The sequence below is a fragment of the Notolabrus celidotus genome, chromosome 10 (genome assembly GCF_009762535.1).
Source record: "Notolabrus celidotus isolate fNotCel1 chromosome 10, fNotCel1.pri, whole genome shotgun sequence".
Taxonomy (NCBI): Eukaryota; Metazoa; Chordata; class Actinopteri; order Labriformes; family Labridae; genus Notolabrus; species Notolabrus celidotus.
This window is the reverse complement of record NC_048281.1, coordinates 28,162,408-28,179,617: the sequence shown is the minus strand read 5'-3', so window position 1 is coordinate 28,179,617 and position 17,210 is coordinate 28,162,408. Positions and strand designations below refer to the sequence as shown.

Below are 17,210 nucleotides of genomic sequence, written 5' to 3'. Positions count from 1 at the left end.
TTTTAACACATTCAGGTCAGCTCTTATCACACTTTCTTTCTTTCTTTCTTTCTTTCTTTCTTTCTTTCTTTCTTTCTTTCTTTCTTTCTTTCTTTCTTTCTGTCTTTCTTTCTTTCTTTCTTTCTCTACTTCTCTGACGTCTTTCTCACTCTCACTCCTTTTCATCTCACTCCCTCTCTTCATTTAGAGGTGCACTGTGGCATCAGACTCACTTTACTGGGTTCTTTGTCTTGACCTTCAGTAAAGTTGCAGTGCGCTGAGTAAATACTTTCTTTATGCTCATTCCTCGTTGACTCAGCGCTGCTCTGGCTCTGCAGCTTCAATATGCGTCTCAGCTTCTGCCTGAAGTCCTTGGAGGCAAAGTAGTAAATGAAGGGATCCAGGCAGCTATTCATGCAGCTGAGACAGAGGGACAGCTTGTAGGCCATGTAGAGAGACCGACCATAGAAGAGTTTTGTGATACCATGAGCCAGCAGCAGGATGTTATTAGGAGCAAAGCACAAAGTATAGACCAGGATAACAACCACAGCCAGATATATTGCTCTCTTTTTCTGCCTCGTCTTGCGATCACTGGCCAGTTTGCAAATCACCCTGATGTAGCAGAATACCGTGACACAGAAGGGGAAGAAGAAGAGGACGAACACCATGGCAAACACAAAGAGCGCCCAGGCCGCCTTGTTGGGAAGCATGTCTTTCTTCAGCATGTCAAAGCATGTGGTTATCCCGAGTTCAGGGATATCAAAGGTCAGGTCTGTGGTCATCAGTGGGTACAGGACCGCGAGAACAACAACCCACATGAGGATGCAGCTAAAGACGGCGACAGACTTCCTCTCTCTGGTCTGCCTGAAGAGCATTGGCCGGACGATGCCTAGGTAGCGGTCGATGCCAATGGCCATCACAGTCAGGATGGAGCAGTACATGTTGGTGTAGAAGACCATGGTCAGGAAACTACAAGTGGATACACAAGAGAAGAGCGTTTCATTCAAATTTCATTCCAACACAAGGCTGTTTTTGAAGTTTCACTGAGGCTACGTGGCCTCATTGGGACTCTGTGCCAGCAAATGAGAAATGTAGGTGTGGATGCAGGGTTGCTGCTGGTACCAGGATCTTGCTGTCTTTTGGTTGAGCCCCGAGAGTGTTTGCAACACTTAACAGTACTCTGTCTAACTCTTATTCTTACTTTTACTTATTATTATTTTATTGTATTCTTATTTTTTTTGCTGTGTGGGTACATGCACGCATCTGTGGCTATGCCTATGTGTAGCCATGGCTGGGTTTATGTATGTATGGAGGCTGATGGGTGAGTGTAGGTATGTGTATGGGTCCGTGAATGTATGTACAAATATACCTTCTCTTCTCAACATTAGGGACACTGTGGTGTTTGTATTTCATATGAATACTCATGTGAAGGCGTCTATGTATATTTATGTAAGTATACAGTTCTCTTTTTGTCTAAATTATGAAAGAAGAGGACTGAGTTGGGTTTGGGGAGAGGGGAGGGAGGGGAGAAATTGTTGAATTATTTGACTGTACCTTTTTAATGTACCGCTTTTTTCTGAAAATAAAAAAGTTGAAAGAAAAAAGAAATAGCTTCCTTGGGGTCACCCCTTTCCACACATACAACAATTGTGAAAATGTTTACTGAATATATATAGATGTACATTTGTGATGATGTGTGTGAATAAACTAAACTAAACTAAACTAAGCTAAGCTAAACTAAACTAAACTAAACTAAACTAATCTGAACTGAACTGAATTGAACCAAACCAAACCAAACCAAACTGAACCAAGCCAAACTAATCCCAACCCAACTAAACCCAACCCAACCCAACCATTCCCAACGCAACCCACCACAACCCAATTAAACTAACCTAAACCCAACCCATCCCAACTAAACTAAACTAAACTAAACTAAACTAAACTAAACTAAACTAAACTAAACTAAACTAAACTAAACTAAACCCACCCAACCTAACTAAACTAAACTAAACTAAACTAAACTAAATTAAACTAAACTAAACTAAACTAAATTAAACTAAACTAAACTAAACTAAATTAAACTAAATTAAACTAAACTAAACTAAACTAAACTAAACTAAACTAAACTAAACTAAACTAAACCCACCCACCCAACCTAACTAAACTAAACTAAACTAAACTAAATTAAACTAAACTAAACTAAACTAAACCAAACTAAACCCAACCCAACCCAACTAAACTAAACTACATTACACCACACTAAACCCAACCCAACCCAACCCAACCCAACCCAACTAAACTAAACTAAACTAAACTAAACTAAACTAAACTAAACTAAACTAAACTAAACTAAACCCACCCAACCCAACTAAACTAAACCAAACTAAACTAAACTAAACCCAACCCAACTAAACTAAACTAAACTAAACCCAACCCAACTAAACTAAACCAAACTAAACTAAACTAATCCCAACCCAACCCAACCCAACTAAACTAAACTAAACTAAACTAAACTAATCCCAACCCAACCCAACCCAACCCAACTAAACTAAACTACACTACACTAAACCCAACCCAACCCAACCCAACACAACCCAACTAAACTAAACTAAACCCAACCCAACTAAACTAAACTACACTACACTAAACCCAACCCAACCCAACTAAACGAAACTAAACTAAACTAAACTAAACTAAACTAAACCCAACCCAACTAAACTAAACTACACTACACTAAACCCAACCCAACCCAACCCAACCCAACTAAACTAAACCCAACTAAACTAAACTAAACTAAACTAAACTAAACTAAACTAAACCCAACCCAACTAAACTAAACTACACTACACTAAACCCAACCCAACCCAACTTAACTAAACTAAACTAAACTAAACTAAACTAAACTAAACTAAACCCAACTAAACTAAACTACACTACACTAAACCCAACCCAACCCAACCCAACTAAACTAAACTAAACCCAACCCAACTAAACTAAACTAAACCCAACCCAACCCAACCCAACTAAACTAAACTAAACTAAACCCAACCCAACTAAACTAAACTAAACTAAACTAAACTAAACTAAACCCAACCCAACCCAACTCAACTCAACTCAACTCAACTAAACCCAACCCAACTCAACTCAACTAAACCCAACCCAACCCAACCCAACCCAACTAAACTAAACTAAACTAAACCCAACCCAACTAAACTAAACTAAACTAAACTAAACTAAACTAAACTAAACTAAACCCAACCCAACCCAACCCAACTAAACTAAACTAAACCCAACCCAACTAAACTAAACTAAACTAAACTAAACTAAACTAAACTAAACCCAACCCAACCCAACCCAACTCAACTCAACTCAACCCAACTCAATTTTACTCAACTCAACTCAACTCAACTCAACTCAACTCAATTTTACTCAACTCAATTTTACTCAACTCAATTTTACTCAACTCAACTCAACTCAACTCAACTCAACTCAACCCAACTCAACTCAACCCAACCCAACCCAACCCAACCCAACCCAACCCAACCCAACTCAACTCAACTCAACTCAACTCAACTCAACTCAACTCAACTCAATTTTACTCAACTCATCTCAACTCAACTCAACTCAACTCAACTCAACTCAACTCAACTAAAGAGAATCAATGTGCTACAAAAACAAACATTCAGTTAGACAACCATGATAGGAGAATCTGCAAAACCGGCAATAGCTTCATACTGCACAAAAATAACATGTGTATTAATCTAACCTTAGACATGAAGGTTAATGAGTGTTTCCCAAAATGCCAATCCATTCAAAATGGTTAAGAAGAAAAAGAAGATTTGCTTGGTAATTATAAATAAATCATAAAACAAAAATACAAACAACTAAAACCACTAGTAAATACATTACAGCTAAACAAGTTGGATTTTCAGTTTGAAACATTCTGCATTAGCACTTTAGCCTGGTGTCATTAAAAAATACCTGCACATGTTGGGTCCCAGATTCCAGTGGTATCCTTTGAGCTGGTAGACCATCTGAAAAGGCAGCGCAGTGCCGAGAGCCAGATCAGTGAGGGTGAGATGTAACATGAAGATGATTGACGGAGTCTTGGGGGAGGTGCGGAACAAGAGGATCCACAAGGAGAGACCATTTCCCACCAGGTTCAAGAGGCTGATGAATATATAGATGACAGAGATGGCGATTCCGGTGTTGTGATCCTTAAACAGGGCAAGGGTGGCGTTGTCTATTCTGAAGGTACTGGAGTTCGCCATCATGGAATGGCTTCTCACAACCTGTGCAGCAGGGTTTAAAAAAGACTTGTGATGGTTGCAGTAGAGTGTTAATACTCTTTATACTCTGTACAACTTTTGTATGCACGTCATGTCCCTGTTTTGTAGTATTTGAATACAAACATTAAAAATCAATCTTGCATTAAGTGGTTTGAGCCTTTCAGTGCAATTTCCTCCTTTGCTGTCATATGAAACTGATCTAGAGGTGTGGAGGAGTTATTTTAACAGTCAAACCAGGCATCCTTGGCTGTTGTTAGCGTGCAAAGAGCTCACATGTTGGGTGGAGTTATCACACAGGAAAAGGACACGCTTGAGCTGTGGTGAGTACCAACTGTCGCTGTGCGCAACACAACTGTCACTTATCACAGAGTTTGGGGAGCAGACTAATGACGTAATCTGATTGTTTTGTTGAGGTTAACACTCCTAGACAATTAAAACAGATTTTATTCCCTGTGCTATGAACTTGAACACAAGAGAGGAGTATAGACACTTCAACAGCCTCTAAGAAAAACTGAAATTGAGACCTTTTTACACTTACAACAGCTTCCCCTCATCTCCATCTGCTTTTCACACCTGCTGTTTACACCTGCAGTTCTTAATCTGGAGTAGCCTACTCATTAAACTGTGTACTGATATTTTTTTTCTGACACATTGTTTTTAATATTGTACTCTTTAAAATGTTTTTGTATATTGTATCTACTGGTATCAACTGTTGTGTAAAAGGTGCTCTCTAAATAAAGTGGAGTTGACATGTAGTGGTAGGGGAGGGGATTACCATGTACTACACAGGCATGAAATCAACTGACATCCAACATTGAGCAATTGTAATTTTCAGTTGAAGTTATGCAATGGAAAGTACCCCCATTGTGTACAAACTGACAGTTAAGACAAAAATTTTTGTAGCTCTATGATACAAAATATATTGTGTCACAGTGACATGATGCAAACTTAAACTTTGAGGGTCAAAATGTGGTAAAAGCAAAAATAACAGTGACTCCCATTTTTGATTTAAAAAAAAAAAAAGACTGGATAATTTTTCTCCGCTGTCAGTGTGAATGTGTTACAAAGAAGAAAACAAATATATTTAAAAAATGAAGGAAAGTCAATAATGTGTGTATACTTAATTTTTATCATCTCTAAACACAAATAAAGACAAAACTTATCTTGATATATTAACCTTAAAAAAGTGCACAGAATACAAGATACAAGAAAGTAACATAAATATAGAAGTACCTGACATGTAATCCAGCTATGTTCAAAGCTTATATTACAAATATAAAGTCAAGTATTGTTTACAGGTTGGCACTTCCCCTGATAAATCTCAGTAAAAGTCAAACACTCACCTTCGAGGAAGCGGCGGCAGACCAGACAGGAGACAGGTAAAGCAAGTGAGAGTAAGTTACGGATGAGGTTCAGATATTATGACTGCTGAGGAAATGGGGGGTTGAGCTGATTACAGTGCCAAAGACAGAGAAAGGAAATGGATCATGTGACAATCTTCATCCTATACCAACCGTGGTGACTTCATCCAAGAGAGGCAAACTTAAAAACGACTTTTTAAGACACCCCACATGGTCAGAGCATGGTAAAGGCACACTTTCAGCCACTATGACTACCTACATGATTATCTCAGTCCCTCCCACATGGTTCATCGATTTCCTTCTAAATTTGATGTCTACATGTGGGGAGAGCCCAACTCTACAAAGGGTTTCGAGCAGATGTGGAGTGGAAAGTTACTAATGTTTGTTTGTTAGTGTGGAATTCCCTTATACCTCATAGTGTGTTATTTTCACTTTGACAGGTTGTCATGAAACTGCAAACAATAAAAAGGAAGAAACAGGAGGAAGATGTCATAACGTTTTTTCTAGTTATCATGTTTAAAAGAAGGATCCAGTTTCAGTACTTTACATACAGATTATCAAGAGCAAGTTGTTTCCTACTATGAGCTGAAAAAAAACACAATTTCATGTCAAATTAAAATAAACCTCTTAATTATTTTAGTTTAGTTTGATTTGAATGTCTTAAATATTCCATCAAATCCTCTGTAACTCACACAGTATACTGTATAACACACACGCATTACCACATACACACGTTTGTTTGAAAGGGATGTTTAGTGAAGTGAGAACACCAATTTTCAACGCAACGCTCACAAGATTCACATGTGCTCTGTCGCTTGTTTCCTGTTGATGCGACAGTTCTGCTTTATCTGTGTGAAAGTGTGACCAACATGATTTATGATTTATAACGGCATTGGAGGAGAGTGAGTAAAAAGAACTGTATCAGTTTATCATCAGGTCATCTCAGACTAATACAGAGAATTCAAATGACTGTCATAAAAGGAAAAAAGAAAAAAAAGAGTATTGTAGTGAAATAGAAACTACACTGCATATTTACGCCTTGTTTGATGTGTATTATTCAGATTTTGCTTTTCTAACTGAGTCATGTCCTCCACCTTTCATGTGCTCATAGGGCAGGGCAGCAGCCTCACCCCAACTGTTAGAGAAACACTGATGTGTCCCTTATAACACAAGGAGAGCTTTATTTCTTACAATTCAAAGGAAAACAGATACAAGAGGTTTGATAGACAAATGTTAAGTCATGTCCAAAAATAATATGTAAGGCTTGATAAAGACACTATATTACTTCATAAATATCTCTGACTTTTCTATCACTTTTGATTGACAGGTTAATACCATGCACACAGCATAGAAAATGAATGGTTTTAAATATTCTGTGTTGATATTTAACATTTCTAGGAAATAATTAATACAAACTTTAAGAATGTGTTCTTCTTGACTCGTAGGTGATCATGTACAAAGCATCGTCCCTGTTATATGACTCCTTTAAAGTGGGACCACATTTAAAAAGTGACACTGACAGTTCCCCCTTTGTCAATAATGTGTCACCCCGTTCCTTCTCTCACCTTTATACACAAAAATACACACCCCTGTTTCAGGTTCTACATCCATTGTTTGTAAGTTACACTTACCATATATTTTCATCTTCATAAAATCTATGAAATTATTACAAACATCGAGTTTCAGAGTCCACAAAGAGGCTTAGTAAGAGGGTCATTTGATGGATACGAAGAACAAGCTATCTCTTACAGGGATAAACTCCAAAACACATTAAGTAAGAGGAATTATACTGAACTTTATCACATGATAAAGGTTTGATGTAATCAAAACAGATCATCAAATATAACATATTACCATGAGAAATACAGTGGAGCTGTCTCTCAGGTAACTACTTGGTTAGTTCATTTCAAGGATGTAACATGATACTCATCTTGAATATTGCTAAACACACTAAAACTTAAAGAATCTATTGTGTGCTATATTCATGCTCCTGCAAAAACAACATTGTTCACTGACATTCAAAGCTCTGAATTGAACTTCCCCTAAAACCCATAAAAAAAGAGTGTTTTGAAGTGTTTTTCTCCCTCAGTAGAGATTTGTTTTTAAAAGTTGGTAGATAACCACTCAAACCTGCCACCATAAACTTCTATAAGTTATTTGTAAATCACACCAAAGTCCAGGATGCTCACTGTTCATCTTTGCCTTTCTCGAACCCCTTCTCCAACCCTGTCGCCATAGTCACAACATCAAAACAATGCTCGGGCCCCGGTTCTGGTGAGTGGCCCACAGGAATGCAGTCGTAGCCTTTTCCTGCTGAGCTCATGCGCTTTCTGTTGCGAGCGCCCGGCTGGTAGAGCTGCATGGCCGGACGGTCCTGCGGATAGACAAGAGAGTATATATGGGAGGGACAGGCAGTACACAACTTAGATATGCTTGTTAATTTATACCTACTCTGTCTTTTTTTGACCACACGCTCATTTTATGAGTCACAGAAGCCTATATGTGAACCTTCACACGATAGGCTTGAAGATACAAAAAGCATTGTGGTTAAGGTGGTTCAGTTACACCAAACAAAGTGTGAGGAATTTCACTCTCCAAGAACTAACTTTCACTTAACTCGTGGTTTACATTTCAACGATTTTTTTGGGGTGTTGTTTTAAGTGGCATTTAAATGATATTCAGAGGGAGGACACAAATGCCAATAAAGTGTGTAGGGGAGAGTAGAAAAGGGAAAAGCAGGGAACAGTAAAGAAGGGTAGGGTAAAGAATAGTAGGGTATGGTATGTTAGGGAATAGTAGAGTAAAAAAGAATAGAGTATAATAGATCAGATCAGATCAGATCAGATCAGCTTAGATCAGAGAAGAGAAGAGAAGAGAAGAGAAGAGAAGAGAAGAAAAGAAAAGAGGAGAAGAGAAGAGAAGAGAAGAGAAGAAAAGAGAAGAGAAGAGAAGAGAAGAGAAGAAAAGAAAAGAGGAGAAGAGAAGAGAAGAGAAGAGAAGAAAAGAAAAGAAAAGAAAAGAAAAGAAAAGAAAAGAGAAGAAAGAAGAGAAGACAAGAGAAGAAAAGAGAGTAAGGTATAAGGTAGTTTAGAGTAGTGTAGAGTACAGTACTGGGTGGGGTAGGGTAGAGTATAGTAGAGTAGAGTAGAGTATTGGATGGGGTAGGGTAGAGTAGAGTAGAGTTTTGGGTGGGGTAGGGTAGAGAAGAGTTGAGTATTGGGTGGGGTAGGGTAGAGTAGAGTAGAGTACAGTAGAGTAGTAGAGTATGTAGAGCGAGTAGAGTAGGTAGAGTCAGTAGTAGAGTAGACATTGGGTGGGTTAGGGTAGGTAGATAAGAGTAGAGAAGAGTAGAGTAGAAGTAGAGTAGAGTAGAGTAGGGTAGAGCAGAGTAGAGTAAGTAGTAGTAGAGCGAGTAGATGGGGCAGGGTGGGTTAGGTAGGTAGAGTAGAGAAGAGTAGAGTAGATAGATAGAGTAGAGTATTGAGTAGAGTAGAGTAAGTAGAGTAGAGTAGAGTAGAGTAGAGTAGAGTAGTATTGGGTAGGGTAGGGTAGAGTAGAGTAGAGTAGAGTAGAGTAGAGTAGAGTAGAATATTGGGTGGGGTATGGTAGAGTAGAGTAGAGTAGAGTATTGGGTGGGGTAGGGTAGAGTAGAGTAGAATATTGGGTGGGGTAGGGTAGAGTAGAGTAGAGTAGAGTAGAGTAGAGTATTGGGTGGAGTAGGGTAGAGTAGAGTAGAATATTGGGTGGGGTAGAGTAGAGTAGAGTAGAGTAGAGTAGAGTATTGGGTAGAGTAGAGTAGAGTAGAGTAGAGTAGAGTAGAGTAGAGTAGAGTAGAGTAGAATATTGGGTGGGGTAGAGTAGAGTAGAGTAGAGTAGAGTAGAGTAGAGTAGAGTAGAGTAGAGTAGAGTAGAGTAGAGTATTGGGTAGAGTAGAGTAGAGTATTGGGTAGAGTAGAGTAGAGTAGAGTAGAGTAGAGTAGAGTAGAGTAGAGTAGAGTAGAGTAGAGTAGAGTAGGTGGGCTGAACTTGAACAAAAAGTTCCTTGCAGGAGCTTTAAGTTCTGTTAAGTACAGTAAAGTTTAGTTACAATAAGTTATTTGAAGTCACTTATAGTAAAGTATTGAAGTTAAGTTTAAGATAAGATAAGATTTATTCTCTTCATTGAACCCACCCCTACTATAAGGAGTAGTTGACAGCTAGACTGCATGCCTTCGTGTTCTACTCTTGTTCTAAGCCTGTGCCTCTGTCAAGGGCCCAGGAAGTGAAATATTCGAAACATACATGTTTTGATCAAAAAGGGGAGAAACCAAGGGTCTGCCTTCAGACACACCAGGTTGAGTCAAGGAATAAGTTAAAATGCTTTTAGTTGTTCATGTTTTGATGTCTTGAGAAATCTGTGCAAACAGGTAGATTATATAAATAAAGGCTCTGCCCGAGCAGGGCTGTGGACCTCCATATCATATCAAGGATTATTTTTAACTTAAACCTGATTTGTTTCATTCAAAGTGTTTGCATTATAATTCAAATGTTCTTGAGCATAGACGGCATTCTGATAGATCTAGAGTTAAGAATAGTAGTAGGAAACAGCAGCACCTGGAGGATTCTAGAGGAAACGTAGACCACAAACCCTGCACCTCTTCTGTGAAAAAACTTGTTTGTTTGAAAGTAAATGTCACCTTGAAATAACGTTTAGGAAATAAGCCTACCGAAGAAAGCTGAATGCTTAATGTAGATACAGCCTGTGTTTCAACCTGGTCTATTGTGACACCTTACAAGATCCTAACAGATTATTTTAATTTGCAGAGTGTTTTTAGGATTTCACCTCGCCATAAGTCCTTTAAAAAACAGGCCTTAAAGTAATAGTAGAAGTGTTTCAGAGTAAATCAGCTAAACTACATCACTTTGTCATTTAATGAACCACATTACTGTTGGATGAATAATTGCAGAAATGTTATCTCTTTGCTGGCTTTAACACATTGAAAGAGACTCTTTCACGTATACACTGAAAGAGAAGGAAACTTACTTGCTTCAAGCAGATAATCATCAGCACATGTAAACCACAACATATCAACCGCCATCTGAATCACAGTAACAAGTCAACAACAACAGAAAGGAAGTTATAGTCACCACCTTCCCCCTCTCATGCTCACCTTCTCGCTCACCTTGTTTCGGAGGCGTTCCTTCCTGTTGTCGTCCCTATCCTCCTTTCCAAGTTTATCTCCACTGTCAGGACAGTATGAGTATCCATGATGGTGTCCCTCTTTCTTAGCCCTGTCCTGGCAGTAGCCTTTCCCCCATTTAGTTTCATCTTTGCGTCGCATGAACTTGTCAAACTCATAGTGGTGTCGCTGTCGCTTCCTCTCCTCGTCTTTTCCACGGTGATCCTTGTCTCTCTGTCTGCGACCATGCTGCTCTCTCTGCTCCTTGTCGCTCTCTGGCTGCCCTCTAGTGGTCAGAGTAGAGATAGCAACAGCACCACATGAATGTGTTTTTTACAGACGAATATTATTGTTGTTATAATTAAAACTCTTTGCATCATTTTGTGTTTGTGTATGATTTATTTCCAACCATATATGTTAAGCTACATCAATTATTTTACTAATGGAGGATTAGTAGTTTGATTATAATTACTTATCATAAGAAGGATTAGTCATCAAACTGTCTCCTTACTCTTTCTCACAGCCTAATTTATCCACATCTTTCATATTGTAATATAGTTTGGGCTAGTACTTTTCCTACAACTCTCCATAAAATTTTGCTCCTTCAGAAACTTTTTGTTAGGATGGCAACTCAATCGAAGCCCCACATCTCATCTGCTCCTTTGTTTCAGAAACTCCAGCTTCTTAATATCTATAACATCAATATCTCTCAAATATGTGGTTTTTTTTGTATAAAATACAATGTGTAGGGAATATCCCTGATCACTTCAAGTCTTACTTCAAATTAAATTCACAGGTCCACTCTTATTCAACTCGTCAAACTTTATTTCTTCATCCTCCTAAATGTTTTACCTAGAAGTCAATTCTCAATACGTTTCAGGGGGCAGCAAATTCTGGAATATTTATTCCAATGTAGCGAAAAACTGTTTATCTTTAAAATGTTATAAAGGATGCTTGAAAAAACATACTTAATTATACTCATCATGCTCAACCACATACTCATAGAGTAGGTGTCCATACACATCATATTCATATTTTGTACTTTTGAATTCTGTTGATGTAATAACTGTATTTATATTAATTGTTAATTTTGTATATTCTTATGTTATTTTATTTTTAGTATCAACTATTGTCTCTATGTGTCCATTTAGAAGCTGAATAGACTGGTGAAGAAGGCCAGCTCGGTCCTGGGCTGCCCACTGGACCCTGTGGAGGTGGTGGCTGACAGGAGGATGATGGCAAAGCTATCTTCTCTGATGGACAACACGTCACACCCCCTCCAGGAGACCATAACAACACTAGGTAGCTCGTTCAGTGACAGACTTCTTCACCCGCGGTGTCTCATGGAGAGATACAGCAGGTCTTTTCTTCCTGCAGTGGTGAGACTCTATGACCAATGATATATATATATATGTGTGATTTTAAGATGTGCTTATTTTTTACCTCTTTAATTTTAATTGCTAATAACTTTTTAATAATTGTTACTTTATAGGCTCTTGTTTGCTTTATATATTTCTTTTGCACTTTGTCTACTCTGTTACTGTAACACTTGAATTGCCCCGTGTGGGACGAGTAAAGGAATCTCTTATCTTATGAATCTCTTATTTTTAGTATTTTTTAATTCATTTTTGATATCAGAACACTATTTTGGTGGAGGCTTCAAATAAGCTCTCTGAGTTTTCTGCCTCTTCCTGCACATTATATTATTTATCTTTGCTCTTTTTTTTGTAAGTATTTTCTTTTAATTGTGCAAATAAATGAACGAAAACAGAAACAGAAATAATTAATGCATCTCTCACTATCACATACACTTATGAATTGTTTACACACCACAAGGTTACACACTTAGTATGCCTAAAACACCATACCTCCTCCTTAAGTGAAGGAGTTTCATATGTCTTACTTTTCTTTTTGGTCCTTTGACTTCATTTGTCCCCCAGATTTCTCCCACTTTCCTCTGTCTGTCTCCCCGATGTCACTTTTGTCCTTCATCCGGTCTGAATCCACGTCATCGTCCCTGTCACTCTTCTTCAGGAGCTACAGCAGGCAAAGCAAGAACCATCAAATGACAAACATGCTGAAACACCACCGCTTGAACAAGAATAAACTCTTTAAAGTGAAACTTAATTTCTTAACCTTTATTTTGATATCTTTGTCAGACAACTTCTTCTGCTTCTCTGCCTCCTTCCGTTTGCGCCTCTCCTCCTCTCTTCGCTTTCTCTTTTCCTCTTCTCTCTGTCGTTTCTTCTCAAGCTCCCTTCTTCGCCGCTCCTCTCTCTTCTCCTCTCTTATTCTCTGTACGAAAAATAAGCACTTATGAAAGTTTACCCGCACTCTGGAGTATTTCCTTTCCACTTCAGCATTTATCTCTCTTACCTGTTTCTCAATCTTCTTATTTTTGATGTACTCCAACAGCGGTGTTGTCCGTTTGGCTACAGCAGGACAAGGGGAAGAAGAAAATAGCGATGAATCTTACTGAAACCCACAACAATGATTTAAAGGGACAGAAATAAATGTGTGCAAATGACAGTGTACCTATGAGCTCTCTGGTCTTGGCCTCAATCTCTCCCAGCAGAGTTTCTGGGTTGGCCATAGACTTCTCTTCATCACAGGAGTAATTCTCCAGGAACCTCCTGTACTCTGGGTCTGAAAGAGATTCAGGTGATTTATCTGGCAGATATTGATTCTCCGTACATTTAATAACACTCATAAAATGGATATTCACAGGCAAAATGTATTTTCTATGAACATCAGAGAGGGTTTGACTTATGGCTCAGGCTTTGTCTCTCAGTACCTTCTTCGATGCTCCCTGCTTTTGCATCTTTCTTCTTCAGCTTCTTCTTAGAAATTTTCTGAAAGGGGGCAAACTCCACCACGGCAGGATACTCCTGGCCTGAGTAAATATTAAAAAAAGGCAGCCTGTCATCTTACAGAACAGCTTAGAAGCAGTAACAATGGCAACAAAGCTTGAAAGCCACCTCCATGTCCATAAAAGCCCATGTATAGATCTTAAACAAACATGCTTTGTTGCGCTGTGTGTCTAACTTTAGCACTTATTACTGCAAACAAAGTTAGACTGAGTTTCAACAAACACAAGACTTACCCTTGTTATCGATGAAGACATAACCATCAAACCGGTCCCTAAACAGCAGGATGTCTTCAGGGTTTTTAAAATTGATGTAAGCTCTGCAGAAGAGATGTGGATAGAGACTTTGGAGGGAAAAAGAGAAACAGACACTCTCTGGTTAGTAAAAGGAAGAAACAAGAGATAGGTTTCAGTTGGCTGGTTAAAACTTTCATCATGATTACCTTTGATCAGCAGGAAAGAACTCAAAATAGTCGTAAGATGGAAGAGGGCTGAGCTGTTCTTCAAGCAGGTCCTTTGACAGGTTGGGCGGAAGCCTTCGAATCACCACCTGTAATCAACGAATGATGAATCATTTCTCTATCTCAGCAGGGGGATCCTTACAAGAGAGACCATCAGTGATTCATTTATAACACCTTTTAATTTGATTTTTTATCCTTGTCTCCATGTTCTTTACTGTAATGGACATCTAAAATTCGTTTTATTTCAAATATTTTTAGCCGGATCTATGAAGTTTATGGCTTCTTAAGATGATTTAAGCAGCCCTTAAATTTAATGTTAAACAAATCTAACATTGTTTCCTTATTCTCATCAGTTATTGACATCTGTATTGAACTCTAAAATAGAGGAGGCAGATAAATTATATGTATGTCAAAGTAGAACGAACATTTCTTAGTTATCTTTAAAATGCAAGATATCGTATTGTAATTAAAATACAAATAAGACATTTATTTATATGACTTTAACAGAATCACTAATTCTAGCATACTTAAAAATGTATGTACAAAATAACCACAACCACTTTGGGCATGGGGACCTGTGAAAAAACACCTGTCAAACATACTGTATATCATTTTGTGATAAATAGAAATGAAATTTTGTGAGTAAAAAAATGTCTTAACAGAAAGTAAATGTTGTGTTTAACCCTCTCAGATCCTCCGCCTCCTCTCTTTTAGTTGCTCCTAAACTATGGAACAGCCTGCCGGAGGATCTGAGGGGAGCTGATAGAGAAATTGAGTTTTGTATTTCATATTGTAATATAGTTTGGGCTAGTACTTTTCCTACAACTCTCCATAAAATTTTGCACCTTCAGAAACGTTTTGCTAGGATGGCAACTCGATCGAAGCCCCACGTCTCATCTGCTCCTTTGTTTCAGAAACTCCAGCTTCTTAATAACTATAACAACACTTCAGACTTTTAAACATAAACTAAAAACATATTTATTCAGTCTGGCTTTTATGAAGGGTTTTACAATTGTTTTACTTATTTTTGACTGTTATATTGATTTAAATGTTGCTTTATTATGTTACTAATTTTAACTGTTTACCTTATTTTATTTTAAATTATTTATTCATTTCTTTTTATTTATCTACTCAGTTTTATTGACATTTTTAGCTTTAATTTTATTTTCAACTCTTATCCTTACCCCTTTTTAAATTCATTTTTTTAAAACTATTTTTATTCCTAATATTAATTTGACAATAAATTTTATTATATTTAGTCTTATTGATATATTACCATTATAACTGTTATTTACATTATTACTATATATCGATATTGTTTGGGAGATGTCATGTTTTGTTTTCTTTTATCTTTCTCTATGCTGCACTGAAAAATTGCAAAAAAGGAAATTATGGCTTGTATTATTATTTTTGTTCTTCAATACTTGGGATGGACAGTATTCTGTTGTAAAAGTCACTCACTATACATCTCTTTTCTTTTTTGACTTCCGGTGTTGGTCTGTCATTGTAAATTTGCCATATTTCTCAATAAGAACATTTATTACAAATATATATATATATATATATAGATTAATTTGATGCTGTAACTTATTTTAATTACACATATTTCATTGTTGTTGGTGTGCATTAGTCTCTATTTTAGACTTTTTTTTCAATCACTGTAAAGCACTTTGGGTTGCATTTGACTTGTATGAAAGGTGATATATAAATAAAGCTTCATTAATTGATTAATTGATTAATTGATTCATTGATTGACTGATTGATAGAAATTGCAGCTACACGGTTTGAACAGTGAAAAATAGCTGACTGTCAGTGTTTACTAAATTCGTTTTAACCCTAGCTGCATATGTCAACGTAATTTATCAACAACAATATCTTTAAATGTATTCAAGCTGGAGGGAAATGTGAAATCTAAGGTCGTTGGATGTTAGAAATGAGAGGTATGAGAAAAGAATACTAGTGGATGTTTTCAGTCCTCCTTCCTGTCGCTGTCCGCGGTGCTGAAGTGTCCCCACCTCCCTCCTTGCCTCCATGTCCGTTTTCTACATGGCGTAAACAATGCGACACATCCCAAACATTCGGCCTCGTACCTTCGTAAAAACCTCTTTCTTCTCTTCTTTCAGCTTGAGGTTACCGGGGATGTTTTCCTGGTCCCTTTGAAGGTCTCTGAACTGTATCTCGACGACGCTTTTCTCCTTGCCCGCTGTCGTTTGGTCCTTTTCAGACCTCATTTCTCCCCATCTCCCTCTCGCCCGTGTGAAGTCGTTGGGTTCTCGCGAGAGTACAGAAATATCGCGGGAGGACATGGATTTAAAATGACAGCTTTTAATACGTGTTGTTATATGACCATTACTACAGGTAGAGCCTCCCACCTATATGCAGCAAATGTTTTTAATAATTAAAAATATACATATTCAAATTAGTCTCTACAGTGTTAACGTTACCTTCAAAAAACCAATTCTCTGCTTTGCATAATAGCTTTGAAATGTTTTGAAAGCTGGTTTAGCAAAGACTGTGTGACTAACTAGAGTGAATATTTGGCTGCTAGTAACATCTCGTCAACATGAATAATTGAATCCACCTGTTAGCTAATTAATGCTTTACTCAAGTCATTCAAAGCTATGTTTTCAGATTATGTTTAAACAGGCCACACTTTTTATAGTATTTTCTTGTTACTTTATCATTAACTTTAACCCTATAACGCCAATCATATTTGATACATCAGTTTTTGAGACCTCTCCGTCATCAATGTGATTTTTTCAGAAAAAAACAGATGTATACAATCACATACATGCAGTGCATGGCAGCTGTCGACCAGTGGCCCACTCAAGGTTTTTCAATCAATCAATCAATCAATCAATCAATCAATCAATCAATCAATCAATCTTTATTTATAGAGCACCTTTCATACAAATCAAATGCAACCCAAAGTGCTTTACAGCGATTGAAAAGCAAGAAAGAAGCAGAAATAAAATAATGGCAACATATATTAGGGGATAACAATAATAATAATAATAATAATAATAATAATAATAATAATAATAATAATAATGATAACAATAATACAAATTTAAATTTAAATAACATTAAAAAAA

At 37.4% G+C, this 17,210-nt stretch overlaps 2 protein-coding genes and 1 long non-coding RNA gene across 4 annotated transcripts; 1 reads left to right on the top strand and 2 right to left on the bottom strand.

The window, feature by feature from the left end:
* Positions 1-92: 92 nt before the first annotated feature.
* p2ry8 (P2Y receptor family member 8) lies at positions 93-5,713 on the bottom strand. Its single transcript, XM_034693258.1, has 3 exons — positions 5,612-5,713; positions 3,961-4,271; positions 93-948 (listed from the first exon to the last, which is right to left on the bottom strand). The coding sequence occupies exons 2-3, from the start codon at positions 4,251-4,253 to the stop codon at positions 180-182; spliced, it is 1,062 nt and encodes a 353-aa protein (XP_034549149.1). The 5' UTR covers positions 4,254-4,271; positions 5,612-5,713; the 3' UTR covers positions 93-179.
* A 1,080-nt stretch (positions 5,714-6,793) lies between these two features.
* upf3a (UPF3A regulator of nonsense mediated mRNA decay) lies at positions 6,794-16,396 on the bottom strand. 2 transcript variants are annotated; one of them, XM_034693237.1, is made up of 10 exons: positions 16,206-16,396; positions 14,098-14,204; positions 13,892-13,998; positions 13,583-13,681; positions 13,324-13,434; positions 13,165-13,220; positions 12,925-13,083; positions 12,692-12,825; positions 10,780-11,074; positions 6,794-8,003 (listed from the first exon to the last, which is right to left on the bottom strand). In XM_034693237.1, exons 1-10 carry the CDS (start codon positions 16,344-16,346, stop codon positions 7,815-7,817), a joined length of 1,398 nt encoding a protein of 465 aa, XP_034549128.1. In that variant the 5' UTR covers positions 16,347-16,396; the 3' UTR covers positions 6,794-7,814. The 2 variants fall into 2 exon arrangements, with proteins under 2 accessions (XP_034549128.1, XP_034549129.1); XM_034693238.1 differs by having other exon boundaries at positions 10,792-11,074.
* On the top strand, positions 12,124-12,915 carry LOC117819779. Its single transcript, XR_004632623.1, has 2 exons — positions 12,124-12,167; positions 12,729-12,915. It is a non-coding gene; the product is annotated as an uncharacterized LOC117819779 (long non-coding RNA).
* Positions 16,397-17,210: the final 814 nt, after the last annotated feature.

Excerpts from the sequence above, each read along its gene's own strand:
- p2ry8 (XM_034693258.1), bottom strand. The coding sequence starts at position 4,253 with ATGATGGCGAACTCCAGTACCTTCAGAATAGACAACGCCACCCTTGCC. Across the intron at positions 949-3,960 it reads CTGGGACCCAACATGTGCAG|TTTCCTGACCATGGTCTTCT; the intron begins GTATTTTTTAAT and ends ATCCACTTGTAG.
- upf3a (XM_034693237.1), bottom strand. The coding sequence starts at position 16,346 with ATGAGGTCTGAAAAGGACCAAACGACAGCGGGCAAGGAGAAAAGCGTC. Across the intron at positions 14,205-16,205 it reads AGAAAGAGGTTTTTACGAAG|GTGGTGATTCGAAGGCTTCC; the intron begins GTACGAGGCCGA and ends CGTTGATTACAG. Across the intron at positions 11,075-12,691 it reads TCAAAGGACCAAAAAGAAAA|AGGGCAGCCAGAGAGCGACA; the intron begins GTAAGACATATG and ends TCTGACCACTAG.